The 15,773-nt window shown below is 47.4% G+C and overlaps 1 protein-coding gene across 3 annotated transcripts in view; it reads right to left on the bottom strand.

Annotated features, from left to right (window-relative positions):
- Positions 1–972: 972 nt before the first annotated feature.
- The window catches only part of LOC138529961 (urokinase plasminogen activator surface receptor-like), a 133,452-nt gene continuing 118,651 nt past the window's right edge, over positions 973–15,773 (bottom strand). For 2 of the 3 annotated variants that reach the window (XM_069640874.1, XM_069640872.1), the window contains 2 exons: positions 8,479–8,616; positions 973–5,294 (listed from right to left, as the gene is read on the bottom strand). In XM_069640874.1, the coding sequence (XP_069496975.1) occupies positions 5,047–5,294; positions 8,479–8,616 (386 nt within the window). In that variant the 3' untranslated portion in view covers positions 973–5,046. Of the gene's footprint in view, positions 5,295–6,347; positions 6,509–8,478; positions 8,617–15,773 lie in introns of those variants that run through there. The other variant, XM_069640873.1, reaches the window with a different exon arrangement.

Below are 15,773 nucleotides of genomic sequence, written 5' to 3'. Positions count from 1 at the left end.
GTTGATTAGCGGAATATATTCACATTTGTGTTGCTGCAAGTCATTTGTGAAACAGTAATGACAGAAATAAAAATACAACTCGCAGTTCTCGTTTGTACATAACCATAAAAACAATTCATGCCATTGCATGGTGATGACATGAACGTCTGATTATCACTGCCGTGTGAAGTCTAAATAAATAAAAATGACTGCACCTAAAGAGAAGAATGCAGTGAATGTAATCATCAATACAAACCTAAGTCTACATGAATGCAAATATACAGTGTAAGGATGTTTGTGGGAAACTGTAACAAGTTTAACCTTTCACCACTTGATGGCAGCGCAGCCCAATAGATGGCTCCAGGGTTGCAAGCAGAAGGAGAAAGTGCGGTATCTGCCAGCTACACCACAGAATGTTACGCCGGATACAGCTACTTCATACTAAAATATGTATCATCAATATAAATCATTTACACACGCCAATATCACCTAGCAAGTAATGTTGGGAAAAGAAAAAAATCTTTTTCGTAAAAATTGATATTCGAAAAAAATTATTGTTGAGATGTATTGAACAGCATGGAAAATATATAATCATTTAGAAAGGATTTTTGTTAATGAAATAAACATTGATGGTTAAATGCATCATTTACCCATGTTTAGGTGCTCACAGCTTTGGGCAGGAAAGGAAAATGAGAGAACGTGACAGAATGTTATTTCCCCAAGATCAAACATTATAGTGAAGTAGTGAAGCTGTGATTTAAACTCTGGTCTGCTGGTTTCAAAGTTGCCAGAGTTGGACAGATTGTTAAGGAAAATCAGCAGACCAAAGATGCTCATCCAGTGATGTTTTTCTTTTCATTCTGGGACTTGTAGTTTAGCTTTTGCCAATATAAATTAATTTCTACAATTCCCAGATTTCCAGAATGGAAAGAAGAATCAGGAATGCATCTTAATCTTAATCTTTAGAATGACATGAGCATGTTGGCATGTATGGCTGATTTCTAGTGCCTCTGAAATGACAGTATTTATTTGTTCGCCTTTTTAACATGTCACATGCCTTGAGTGGCATCATCTAAGCGTGCATAATATTAAGACATAGCAAACACATTGCAGTTGGAACTTGCACTAGTACATTGACATGCGCATCCTTTCATACAATCACATATGTGCAAAGATTCAAGTCACCACATACCATCTGAAAGCTGTGGCCAGAGGTAGCAGGGGCACGCTTCTGCCAGTTGCAGATGTGATAGAGCATGGCCTCAGCACATGGACATCATTTAGGGTTAGCCAAGGGTATCAGCTTTTACCCCTGGTATCCCCCCTCGCACCGCCCCTGCTACCTCTGGCCATAGTTTGAGGCACTACGTGGCATGCGGTGGGGAACGGATTCCGTTGCTCGTGGAGGCATGGCCTGGCATGTGGTTATTTTGGCTGGGGAGTGTGTTTGGACATGTGGGGTTGCACATGGCATATGATGACAGCACACGGACCTGTAAATATGTGCAATACAAATTATGTCTACCTGCATAAGGAGGGCTTGCCCGGCATAAATTGCCATTGCTTGGGCCTTTAAAGATGAACTTGCCAAATAATGGCAACACCAGGACATGTCTATTTTTATATATGTATTTATTTATAGAAATCATAGGAAAGCAATGTATTTTTGGCACAAACATAAGCTTACACAATGTAACATTGGTAACAGAGTGAAGGACATGGGTCCTTGACAATGGGGTGAGAGAATGTGACTTGAAGACCAGATGTTGCAGGGGAAGGTGGAAACACGCCAGGGACAAGGAAAGGACAGAAGAACATAGATACAGGATGGTGGATGAAGTGCTAACTTTATGGATGGGGGTGACGAAAAGTGCTGTAGGGTTGTCCATGAGGGTAGGGAGAGAGGGAAGCATGGTGATGGAGTATTGTAGAGTGCTAGGAAACAAATTATAGAGAAAGGAGGAGGGCATGCGGTTAGATTTAAATAGTGGTAGAGTTGGAGTAGCGCAGAGAGGGAGAGGAAGTGTATTCCAGAGTAGGGGAGCAAGAAGAGGGAGAGAGCGGAGACAAGAGGGAGCACATGGGGCTCGAGTAGTGGATGGTAAGTGAGTCGAGGATGATTGTAACGAAAAAAGGGGAGTAGAGAGTGGGATGAGCAAATTGGTAAGATGGGGCGAGTCCATGGATAGTTTTGCTTCATAGATAACCAGCCAATCAGGTGACAGGTCGAGGAGGTAGAGATAAAGCGAGAAAGGTTGAAAAGTTTGCAGACTGTGAAGTTGAGTACTTTATAGGTGAAAAAGCATAATTGGAAGGCCATAGAGGACACTGGCACAGCAGTCAGATCTAGAATGGACTAAGGAGGAGATTAGCTATTTGGCAGTATAGAAAGGACGTAGATGACCAATGTTTCTGATATTGAGAAGGTTGATTCTGGTTGCAGTGGCAGATATGGAGATGAAGAGCAAGACGTTGTGAGATGGGTCGAAGATTACACCAGGGTTATAAGCGGAAGCAGAATACAGAAAGTAATCGGGAGAGACAAGAAGAAGAGGGGTAGAGGAAGAGATAGTCTGTTTGGCTGGGAAGTCGAAAACTTCCGTTTTAGTGGAGGTGTGCATGAGCGAGTGAGACGCCATCCAATATTTGAAGGCAAAGAGACATGTTTAGGTTTTTGACAAAAGCTTGTTGGATATGGAGGGAGATCAGAAGACGATCTGAGTGTCATCAGCAAAGAGTTGATAGGAGAAGCCGTAAGACGAGGTCAGGGTGTCAAGAGATGAAGTATAGAGAGTGAAGAGAAGGGGACCAAGGACAGACCCTTGGGGAACTACAACAGTAAGGGGGTGAGTGGGGAGATACGGCTGTTCCAGGACACCTGACAATGTATAGGGGCAAGGTATGAAGCAAACCAAGCCAGGGCCTTATCTCTGATGGCAAGGAGAGATGATGTAGAGAGAAGGTCAGAAGGGTCAACAGTATCGAAGGCAGCAGAGAGGTGGAGAATAATAAAAAAGACGAACAGTTTGCATTATGTGCAGGAGAGATAAAGTTGCTGACATTGAGAGCTGCCTCGGTAGAATGCACAGGTCGGAAGCCAAATTGATGAGGGTTGCATCAAGGAACTCAGTGAGTCATTTAACTACTACTCGCTCCATATGTAAGCCTGTAGCGTGAATATGATTAAATTGTCTAGATTATGAGACTGGCATACGGATGTGTACCTGGCACATGAGACTATACATTGTCAGCCTTTGGCCATTTAAACTGCTTCTATGAGGAGGTGCACCCAGCCTCTAATGTCCGTGCAAGTGACAATAATTGCCTACACCCACGACACATCATATCAAAGCAGCACTCGAGTTACTATAGAGTTAACAAAAGGAAACATTTCGTTAAATATCTTTTGCTAGTTGATCAATTTTATACATATTATAGTTTTTGTTTGCATCACTGATGCCACTTCCTCGGAAGCCACCTAAGACAAAGTCCTTGTAACATCAGTTCCGGGTGAGAACAGGAGCATCAAAAGGTCATTCAATGCCACTTCCTGTGATGTCATCAGGTGTGTTATTTCACCTCCACTCCCCCTGGCATTTTGGTGAATTGACATTGTTGCACAACCATGGGTATTTGTGGTAGGCAAAACCCAAATAGGATTTGTGCGGTCATCTGAGTGTGGTTCAGTATTCTCTTTCTTTCTTTCTTTCTTTCTTTCTTTCGTTCTTTCTTTCTTTCTTTCTTTCTTTCTTTCTTTCTTTCTTTCTTTCTTTCTTTCTTTCTTTCTTTCTTTCTTTCTTTCTTTCCATGAAACGGGCTTCCAAAGTCGCTTGAGTGCCCATAGAATCTGTGAGGGATTCTGTTGTCAGAGAACCCTAAAGGGGCACACATGCACAACGTGGACAGAAACATGAATGGTCCATAATCGTAGGTGACCTATGAAGTGGGCTTCTATGCAAGGGGTTTTCATATGAACTAGGGCAGGTGAATTGAGGATCAAGTTCTAAGATAAGGGAGAATAGGGGCATGGGGGTTAGTGAGGGGGGCCAAGTGAACTGGGATAGCGTGGATGCGCATTCTAGCGATGAAGCCAGGGGCATGCTTGGGAGGAGGTAAGTGGGTATGGGCTGAAGATCGGGGAGCACTGGCTACTAAGCCATCGCTAGATAGGAAAGGGCAACGTGAAAAAGGAGGACCTTGCGAGCAGCGTGTCCCTCAGCAAGAGTAGGGTGGGTATGCTAGAAGCAAAGCCGCAGAAATGCTTATCAGGAGGAGGGAAGCCCATGTGTAATCCTGGCAGGCAGGGGCGGACTGGGAACCAGAAGAGGCCCTGGAAATAATGTTCAAAGTGGCACCATATTACTCCTTTTCAGCAAACCCAACCCTTTTCCTGTGAGAAAATTAGAAAATAAAATAGGGTACCATACAAAAGAGGCCCAGTATGCAGAGGCCTACCGGGAAATCTCCAGAGTTCCTGATAAGCCAGTCCACTCCTGCTGGCAGGAATAGGGTGTGGTGTAGACAAGCACCAAGGCATGCAGTGAGGCGGGCTGCTGGCATCAATGAAGATTTCGTGTGATTGACAGGATGAGATGCAAAAGGGTTGGCTGTAAGTCCCAGTATACAAGAGTATAAGCACATGAGAGTGGTGGAGAAGAGGAAGGGAGAGTGAACCGAATGTGTAGGTGACCATCTCAGATGACAGGTCCTTGGAGGGGTTTAGAGAGCGATGAACGAGACTGCGTGTTAGTTCCTATGACCAAGGAAAGGCTTGATCGAGTTTTCAATTCCTTTGCGGAATGTGAGGAGGAATAGAGTGCAATGCAGTTAAAGGGTCGAAGACTTCCAGATCGCTGCGGCCGGACCTGAGCAGGATTGGGTTAGAGTATTTGTTGTGGCTGTTCTTGATTGAGTAGATGGTCCGTGAATCCGATGAACGGGATCATTTCTCATTCAGATACTTTAAGGAGTTATGGCGGCAGGATCTGTAGGTGCATGCTCTTCTCTGTGGTTGACCAGAAGGGGTTCAATCATCTTCCCAGATCACACGCCTATTATTCTTGTGGACTATTTCTGAAGAGCCCACCGCAAGGCAGTGGTAAGCAGCAGTAGGCAAGCCAGGGAGGCTCCACTTGTTCGGAGGATCCTGCCGTGGCTGGGTAAGGTGAAGTATGAGGTGATCGACCCGTTGTTGCAAAGGTTTCCTGTGCAGCAGTACAGATTCTGGAAGGAAGGTATGGAGAGCGAGGGTGACAGGCCCAGGCAAACCTTCTCGGAGCAGCATCCTCTCATCAGGGTTTTCCCGGAAGGGAATCCTAGGGGAGGGAAGCACAGGAGCCATCAGTATGGGTACATGGGGGCGCGTGGGGGTGAGATGCAGACAGCAATGGTGAACATGGCTCAGTTTGTAATATGTGCATATAGGCATGTCCCTGATATGTGCCAGTGATTCAGATGTGGCCCAGTGCAGTTAGTAATGGGTATATAGGGCCTCATCAGTGTCATTTGAACCAAGAATTCATATATAACAGGGATCTGCAACCTGCGACTCTGCAGATGTTTTGGACCACAGCTCCCATTATCCCTCACCATACACTATGATGGCTAGGGCTGATGGGAGTTGTAATCCAAATCATCTGGAGAGCCAAAGGTTGTAGACCCCCATTTTTATTGCTATAGCTTCACAACACTGTAGGCTTACCTCTGAATGTGTGGCTCTGGTTTCCAGGGTACATTGGTTATGGTAAAGGCAGTGGCGGCCTTAGCAGCGGCAGTCCAAAAACAATGTGCCCCCACGCCCCTGGTTAAGGTGGGGGGAGGTGCCGGAGCATGGAGTTAATCACTGGAATAGTATCAGCACCATATTCTAATGAAAACCTCCCCGCTCCCGCGCTGGAGCGAGGAGGTAATCACCTCATTAGGGTGCCGATGTTAAAGCATCAGCACCCTATTGTTATTAAATGTGCCCCTCTCCCGCACTGGAAAGCCCGGCACCAGCACTAGAGCGGGGTGCATGTAATTTCAATAGGGCGCCTGACATGCCTTCTCCCACCACACCAGCCCATGGGAGCCCTTGAAAGACTCCCCTGAGCTGGCATGGTGGGGAGGCTAATGGCGCCCGGTGCGGTCGCCTAAGTGGCCCTGCCATAAGGCAGGCCCTGGGTAAAGGAGTGACATGTCTATTGTATATCAGAAGATAAAAGGTACTGTTTGATAGCCCATGATGTGTCTAGGCCCCTGTTTCTGCAGCATGTGGAAGTTCATTTGGGGTATGTGTATTTTGAGTCATACAGGAGTGTGCTACCACATGGTTCTAGGTTTAATAAATGATGTGTGAGGAGCAGGTGGACATGTCCTCACTAGCTCCCGCCCTCTCACCTTTATCATATTGGAGCAGCAGGAGACACCTGTGCATTATTCCAATACTGCATCGAGTGCATGAGAGACGATATGCAGGAAACCGTTTTGAGTGTGCCCTTGCACTGAAAAGGTGGAAGAATGTCTGCACACACCATTGGACATCGAAGAGCTATACATGAAATCGGACAAGGGCAGAGTGATGTTATGAAAGAAAGACACAAAAGACATTCTGAAACGATATGCAAATACTTAAAGGATAAAGATGTAACTGGATACTAAGAGAAACAAGTAATCAAGTACGAAGAAAACATATGCACCAAAGAAATAAGTGAGGACGGATGAAGTGAATGTATATATGCAGAATCACAAGGTAGTTGAGCCATATAGAAGCCTGCTGCAGAAGAAAACATAATGTGGCTATGGCAACCACGAGAAAAAGATGGACGTCACACTTCTGTTGCAACCAATCAAGCTACCTCAGAGACAGACCAGGGCTGGAGAGTCAGGAGACGCTGGAAGAACAGCTTTGTGTTATGAACAAAGAAGAGTATATTGGCCTGGGATCAAGGATGCCCCATAAAGAAATAATTGCAAAGCACAAAGGGAGTCAAGAGGATAAGCCATGTACGTAACACCTATTTCTCTTAGATTAAGCAAAGAAGAAAACATATGCAAGAGCAAAGTATTGCACAATCAAAGATGCGAAAAGCATATACAAGGTAGAGTGAGTAAGTATCCAGAGGTCGACAGGAGTAATGACACCCAGCTTAATTTAATCAAATAGCAGCAAATAAAAGGTTGAAATTGACAAAATCGTGGTCTACTCACACGTGATTCAGAAGTCGAAAACAAGGGCTATTCATTAAGCTCCAGATGAAGATAATGTTGCATCTACACTCCCTTAAAAGTCCCAGAACAGAGAACAGGCTGCAACATCAACTATAAAGAAGATGCCTTGTCTTGGGGCCTGACCGGTGAGAGATGATGGACTAATTGGGCAAATGGGAAGTAGTTTGACATTGCTCTCTGTATCTGAGTTTCATTTTGCTCACGTGCTGCTAACGAGCCGGAAGTCCAAGGTTGGGAGAGAATGCCAATGAATCACATGGTCTATTAGCAACACACTATACAGTGTTGCACAGGCCAACCCACTGCTGTTATTCTGCTATAATCTATATTATACGTGTTTAAAGGTGGTTCAAGCCGGTCCCACCAGATAAGGGGCATCCAGTAATATTACTAATACTTTTTTTTCATATGCTCCCTTAACTATTCCCTCCCTTCAATAGGTTTTACAGTTTGCCATGTAGGATAACATCATAAATGATGTATATAGAGGTAAAAAACCTTTGTGTAATCAACGTTGAAGTGTGAGTGCGTGGACTACAGTTTGTTGTTCGCCAGATTGCCCTACTTTATTCTGAGCTGATAATAAAGTAGCACTTTGCCATATTCTTTGAGTCTGTCCCGTTATTTGGGTCTCAGATCATTATTGGTAATTCCATCTAGCACATGAGACGCTTCAAGGTGCTAGAGCAGAGACGCGTTTAAAGTGTGGTATCCCTTTGAGAGGGGTCTAGGCTCTGGTCTAAAGGACTGTATGCAGCAAAGAGTTCCCTTTTTGTTAGAGGTCTGAAGTTTTTCAGGTCTTGGCAGGTGTGTAGAGGTGGAGGAAGTGAGTTCCAAGTCGTGGCTTCATGTGCCACCAAGGAACCAAGACTGCGCCCCTCTCGAGGTCTGATTTTCCCACCAGAAAGCAGGACAGATGTGGGCCAAAAGCGTTTCCCCTCATTTGAGATGGCATACGCAAAGGTTGCTTAGGCATTTAAATGCCTGCACACTGCCGCCTTGACAGTGACTCCCGAGGCCACCAAGAGCCTTCATAGCAGTTTTCTTATCTGGGAGGCATAATCAAACTTCCTGAGGCCATTATCGAGGCTAATGCATGGGCCGGGGTGCGTTGAAGCCTTGCAATGTTTTCCTTAGCGCTGTATGGCTTTGTCAAGGTAAAGTGATGAGGTGTGAACTGTGTCTGAACTGTGCACCCTGGTTCTTACATCCCCGCCCCCTCTCATTAGACAGCTTCTAGAATATATTGCCCTTGGTGCCCATCCGTTCCTCGTTCAGCACTTCACTCACCCACGATGTCAAGGCAGCGCGTCATCTGGCCGGTGCAGTTCAACTGAGCGAGCACATTGCGGGTAGAGTTGCACTCGCCTTTGCCCGTGTCGTTGCAGGCGTAGCACCGCAGCCCATTTCGGGTGTTGTTCTCAGTCACTGTGGAGAGGGACACAAGAGCATTGGTGCTTTGTGAGGGAACCCATTGTCACATCAAGACAGCACAGTTACCAAACCAACCCCAAAACAGTTCCAGCGCCAAAGGGGTTCTGAGTGGGCGCCTCATTTATTTATTTTATTTATTTTTGTATTTGTAGAGCGCACTACAGCCCAGAGGCATCAAGGCACTATGAGGAAGCGTAAGCAGGCTTGATTCAGGGTTACAAGGTAGCGGCCCAACAGAATATTTCTTAATACATATTGTTGCGTTACATAATACATTTGAAGGACGTTGCTCAGATGCATAAATACCGCCATCCCTCCCACTATGTCTATTTAGTGATCTTCCTTGTGTGCACTCAAGTCTTGTACTCATACCCTTCTCACAGATCCAACAATCATGGCTGACTTGCAGTCACACAGCATCTGGGGCCAGAATTCCCACTCCAGTTTTCTCGATCTATAGATCCATACCATATTCATTCATTGTATGTGCAGGGGTGATAACTTGTGTCTGAGAGAGCTCATTCTTTCATTCAGGAGAGATAAAGGGTTAACAACCCCATGTATGTGGGATTAGGCTCATTTTGCCCCATGGCCCCTCCAGAATGAGTGAGCAGGTTTTAAGACCCTGCTGATTCTGCTATCCTACAGGCTCGAGCCTTCTATCCCTTGACTCATCACAGCTTCCAACATTCTGAGCGGCAGCTTATGTACAGCAGGCAGCTCGGGACCTGCCTGTTGCCAATTGAATGCAGCCAGATCTACTATTTAGACACCGGGAGGGTGCCATGAACCCACATTGATGGTGAAGAAGCACTCAACATACAGAACACAATGGTTTAGTGTTGCAGTGCTGCTGAGAAATGACAATTCGGTCTGTTTAAATGTAAAGCAGAGTGGCTGAGAAGAACACACACTGTGCCATTAAAAATAAAGCAGCTGTGGTGGGTGGAAGTGCTGCTTCGGCGGCATCAAGAGTATGCAATTCCCTGTGGGGTAGTGTTGGTCATTTCCTATGGAAGTATAGCAGTCCTATTGAGAAGTGCCATTAAAAGGGAAGCTGTCCAGTAGGCTGGATCAGTGCTGCCCCATAAAAGGTGTAGAAGCCTCTTTGGGAAGTGGCAGTACTGTCCCTATGGGGAGAATTGTAGTATTTTCCCATTAACTATGCGTAAGCACTTTGGGTTATTGAATAGTGCTGCTACATTCGGAGTAATTCCATCCCTTTAAATACATTAGCTCTTGTATAATCACAACAGTGTTGAGTTATTCTGATGATGATGAAGATGATATCAGACTTGCTCAATAGTTCTGGTTCTATATCATTAAATGTTCTTCAGATCTTCAGAGTCTCTGGAGGATAGCTCAGGGGCAACGTGCTCACCTTGGAAGCAAGATGACATGGAGCAACACAGGTTTGATCCCTCGGTCTGCCCAACACATTTTCAATCTCTCGGTCTGCGCTTAGAAACCACTGGGTATTATGTGCATTATAAATAACCAATTAAAATTAAAATAAATAAATCTGCTGAGAAGTGCTGGGGCCTTGTCAATAGGAGTGTAGCAGCTCAACTGAGAAGTGCTGATGTTGTCCCATCAAAAGTATAGCAGCCCCACTAAGATGAACTAGCATTGCCTCAACAAAAGCATAGCAGCCCCACTAAGATGAACTAGCATTGCCTCAACAAAAGCATAGCAGCCCCACTAAGATGAACTAGCATTGCCTCAACAAAAGCATAGCAGCCCCACTAAGATGAACTAGCATTGCCTCAACAAAAGCATAGCAGCCCCACTAAGATGAACTAGCATTGCCTCAACAAAAGTATAGCAGCCCCACTAAGATGAACTAGCATTGCCTCAACAAAAGCATAGTATTACAATTATAAAAGCCTTGTTGCCAAGAGGGGTGCAGAGATGTACAAATACATCCAACCCAAAAAGATTTTTAGAAATTGAGGGACAGACCTGCTTTGCATCTGTGCCTCCATTTCTAAAAATCGTTTTGGGTTGGGTGTACCTCTGCACCCCTCTTGCCAAGAGGGGTGCGCAGATGTACAAATACATTCAACCCAAAGCGATTTTTAGAAATTGAGGGGCATATGCAAAACAAAAGCCTTGTGCTTTGCATCCGTCCTTCAATTTTTAAACATTTTTTACCCGGCTTTCACTCGGGCTGCCAGAGAGAGACACAGTATGGATGGAAAAAAGGGCCATCGATACTTCGTCTCTTCTCTCTGGCCCGGGGTGGGGGGGAGCTCGGCCCCGACTTCATTCTGCCGGGGGGTGCCCGGGCCCCGGAGCCCCCGTGTACTCGGCGCCCCTGTCACCAGGTGCTTTATACAGGGGCACCAGGCGTGCTTATTACCACTGTGCGCAGGGTTGACTGTCATAGCAGCCCCTGGTTTTTGTGGGGAAAAAAATGTGTTGGGGTCCCTAATATTGTTTGTACTGGTCCACCAATGCCACAAACAGGGGACTGCTTATATGGGATGAATTGGTGCTTATTCTTATAAAGGGTTGGCAGGACTGGACGGGGAGACCCCTGACTGTACCTGTTATTATGACTACCAAGAAAAAGAATGGAGCGGATGCCCCCACCTCAAATGAGTTCCATGCACATCCCTCAGGCCTGCTAGTGCCCCAGTACTGCATGACCCCAATCCTCAGATCCCCAGCCACAGATGCGCCAGGGTCTGGGCATGATGATGGTACAGGTGAGCGCCTCGAGGCGTGTGCTACCAAGATGGCACCAATTGCAAGTTTGGGAGGGGATGCAGGTGCGAAGGGCAAGGGGGCTCGGGTAGCTTTTGGGGAGTTGTCTTTATGTTATGTCTGTTGGTTGGCGGGTGCACAAGCCGAATGCGGGGACGAGTGTGATCACCTGCTGTACAAACTTCATGGGCAGTAGCGTATTGGATGTACCAGGGGGGGGGTCTTTCAGCACGTTTGGGGTAGAGGCACGTATCGGGTTTCCCACAATGGGTTAGGTATACCTTGGGTGTTTTCCGGCCCTAGCGCCACCCGTTCATTATGGGACACGTAGCAGTAGAGGGTTCTTACAATGGTGTTAAGGAATAGCAGCAGTAGGGCTATTCCGAGCACACTTGCCACGTGGACCGTGCACAGGGTACTCCTATGGGTGTAGGTACGCCAGGTAATACAACCAGGTCGCCAGAGTTTAGAGGACGGTTGTGTGGATTAAGGCCTCTTTAGAACACCTAATGGACGCTTTCTGGGGTCAAAGAGGTGTCCTTAGAGCAGGCGAGCCCGGCCTCCGGAGGCACAGAATTTTAGAAGGATTGCAGACGATTTACAGGCTGTGTGAGGGGGCAATACTTGAGTGGAGACATTGGGGGTGCCCCACAGTATGCATAGGCTAATCTGCCCCATTATTCTGTTGGTTATTTAGAAGGTGCCTGATACCCAGAGGCTTCTATGAGTGTACGCAGTGCTTGCACCCAGGCTGCCTGCCCATTCCCCGTTACATGCCACTATAAACCTGTCTGTCCACGAGTGAGGGACTCGGTAAACTAGTACACTTTCCTAGTCTGCATAACTGTAGTACGACACTTATAACCTGGGCATGCCAAATGGAGACTGGTGGGCCAAGCTAGCATGACCCTCCCCCCTTCTCCTTTTCTCTCGGCCAGAGCCACATAACACAAGATGAAGCGCTTGGTAGGTGGGGTAACTCTATAAGACACTCTGGGTGTCAGGGCTATTGCATACAACACGTTTTGGGTAAACCCATACCTTTGGGGTGAAGGTTATGTGGACAGTTGAGGTGCCCAATTTTGGGGGTAATCGAGCACCTTTGGGATGATGTAAAGGTGGGGTGGACTGTTGCTGTGCCCAGTCCTAATGATTAAAGTGGGGGGGGACTCATCAACAAACACAATGGGATGCGACATCGCCAGAAATTAGCAGCTCAAGGTCTAATAGTGTTTTGAAAACACTAAAAAGTGTGCATTTTTAACCTCCAAGAACCAATGCAAAAGTTTTCCCTGAACCTCGCAGTATCGGAAAGGGACTTTTCACCTCCACTTATTTGTAATTTTCATCATGTTATATAGTGAAGTGGTGAAGTGTCTGGCCTGCAAACCTAACAACTGCGGTTCGAGAACCGAGGTCAACGTTGATTCATGAATTCAAAGAAGATGTTCAATGCTTTTCCCTTAACTGGAGTAAACTAAATAAATAATAAACTAAATAAATATTGGAGCCTTGAAATATTGTCTATCCAGCCAGGGACAAGTTGCATACGGCTAGTAATTTTGTCAAGGGGGCTAAATGTTCAGGCATGGAAAGGCAGACTGGCGCGGGACACGGTGGTGGTACCATGTCATGGCAAGGTCTGGTAGTGGGGTGTCTGGAGACATATGGCAGGCGTTACCAAGCTACAAGGTGATGTAAGGAGGGTTCAGTTTGAAAGTAAGGTTTTAAGGTGTAAGGTGGAAAGCAAGGCAGCAGGGTACAGTGTTGGCACTGTAGGTTGGCAGGGTTGAAGTGTGGCTCATCTGGTCAGCAAGTCCAACGCTGCCGCTCAGCCTGCCAAAGGAATAGAAGCAGGGAAGGGCCCAGCCTTCCCAAGTCAGGAGTTGCACTTCCCCAGCCCAAAAAAATTCCTGCAAGGGCAAGCAATCCACTAAGGAGTAGGGGTCGGGGGAATTGGGCCCACATAACAAGGAGTATGGAAAGAGGGAGCCTTCTTTTAAAAGAAAGAAAGGAATAAGAGTGAGACAAGGGCCAATGAAGGCAAAGTTGGTTTTGGAAAATCAATCAAAACGAATACAGCTCAACCTCACCCGTCAGGAAAGGCACTCTCCCAACATGGTAACCCCTGCAAGGGCAGGCAGAGCAAAGATAAGTTGGTTGGGGAGGTTTTGCCGAATAAAAGTGGTGAGGAACCTATTGTGGGTGCAGTAGGAAGAGCAAGTTGGAAAGGTGGCAGGGGCAGAAGTGTCCCGGAGCAGGCCCGCCCTGGTTAAGGCGGAGCAAAATGGAAAGGTGGCAGGGGCAGAATTGTCCCAGAGCAGGCCCGGCCTGGTTAAGGCAGAGCAAAAGGGAAAGGTAGCAGGGGCAGAAGTGTCCGGGAGCAGGCCGGCCCTGGTTAAGGCAGAGCAAAATGGAAAGGTGGCAGGGGCAGAAGTGTCCCGGAGCAGGCCCGCCCTGGTTAAGGCAGAACAGGATGGAAAGGTGGCAGGGACAGAAGTGTCCCGGAGCAGGCCCGCCCTGGTTAAGGCGGAACAGGCTGAAAAGGTGACAGAGGCAGAAGTGTCCCAGTGCAGGCACGCCCTGGTTAAGGTAGAGCAGGATGGAAAGGTGGCAGGGGCAGAGGTGTCACGGAGCAGGCCCGCCCGTGTTAAGGCGGAACAGGATGGAAAGGGGACAGAGGAAGAAGGGTCCCAGAGCAGGCATGCCCTGGCTAAGGCGGAGCAAGATGGAAAGGTGGCAGGAGCAGAAGTACATCAGACATGGCCTGAACATATTAAAAATCCACTGAATAATATCTAAAAGATGGTGTTCATCTGTCGGCAAAGGGAATGGAGCTATTCTATGGGAATATATCTACAAAGCTATTGGAGCGATAAAAGGAAGCAGGAGAGAGGAGGAGCCACGGTGGACGGTAACCCACCAAGTGACGTGGCGGTGTTTGGCCGACCAAGCACAAAAGACAGACTCCAAAAGAGCCAGGTGGAAGCCGGAAGGGTCTTCGCTCTTCTTGGACCAGCGCCTCTTGGGAGCCTAACGGCAGGGGCGTCTGGTGGTAACAATGAGAGGCTCAACTTCCCCCCAAGAAACAGCACTCTCCCAGCCCAGGAACACCTGCAGGGGCAGGCGGGGCTCGGCACGAAGGGTTGGGGGAGTTGTGCCTACTATGGACTGTGTTGGGAAAAGGGGGGAAGCAAGTTTTTGGACACGGAGCAGTCGCTGCACCTTCGGAGCTATCTTCACAGATGTTGGCTGTGTTTTATTATATGTGTGAAAATAAAATCTGCGGCCTTTTATGCCATAAAGGAAACATGTCTCATTCTGCACCTTACTGGTTGGGGAAAGTAAGGGGCCAAAAGAAAGGAACAAGAATAATGTATATTGCCATAACAATGGACAAATGGCCGGGTTACGCCTCTGCCTACGCTGGTGCGACACTACCACAATTTCCAAGAATTCCACTCTGTTGAAGGGAGGGAGGGCAGGAACCGAGAGAGAAAGCCACGAGTGTTGATGGTTTATATAGGCCATCTCTCTCTCGGTCGCGCACCCACCACCCACTTCTGGCGCCGCTGGGTGATGTGTATGTCGTCCCCACACCCACTTCCGGACCCCCAGTTGTCCCTCGCTGCGCTGGTGAGGGGGGGGTTGGCTGGGCAGTGCCTGCCATGGCCTCCTTTATCGTCGCGTTTGCCCGCCAATATTGTTGCCGCGGGTTGCGGATAGTGCAGGCCGGCATCTGGGCATACAGAGAGGTTCTCGAGAGGGTTACGAGGCAAGCTTTCCGGTGGCCATGGATGGACTGGGAAATTAAAGAGGTCCTGGGAACGTTTGTTAAAGTGGCGCCACATTACAACATTTTGAGAAAGCACAATCCCTTTCCTATGTGGAAATAAAGCTCGATACACAGAATGCAGTGACATTGGGTTCGCTGGGTTGATTTATGCCTGCACAATTTTATGTCCGCACGTATGGGGGCAGGCATTTGAGGGTCGTAGCTCTCAACAATTTGTGTCGCAAAGGCGGGTGAAATCACACGATTTTGTTTTTGGTGGATGAGACGCCCATTGGAATGAATGGGCGTGCAGGAGGCTTGGCGTGTGAGTCAGCCCCTTACAAGGCGGGTGACACCCGCCAAAAGCGCGTGAGTTGAGAGCTATTGAGGGTGCATGGGCAAGGTGCAATTTGTGGGGTGATTGCTGCGGAACATGCGCAATGGGTCTGAACAGTTGCATGATGCAGGGGTCAGGAAAGCGGTCGCCATGCCACGTGGTTTATGGTAGGCCATCGGAGGAAAGGTTTAAATGCGGTCTGAGTACCGCATGTGGCAGCTAGGGTTACTCTCTCAGGTCACAGAGTGAGCGTAGGGGTTGCATCTCCAACACTGTCACATCTTCCCATCTGGCCAATAGAGAGCGGATTATGCAAGGAGGGGGATATGA

Source organism: Ambystoma mexicanum, chromosome 1q, assembly GCF_040938575.1.
Source record: "Ambystoma mexicanum isolate Mex_15411 chromosome 1q, UKY_AmexF1_1, whole genome shotgun sequence".
In the NCBI taxonomy this organism is placed as follows: domain Eukaryota; kingdom Metazoa; phylum Chordata; class Amphibia; order Caudata; family Ambystomatidae; genus Ambystoma; species Ambystoma mexicanum.
This window is presented reverse-complemented; position numbering and strand designations above follow the sequence as displayed.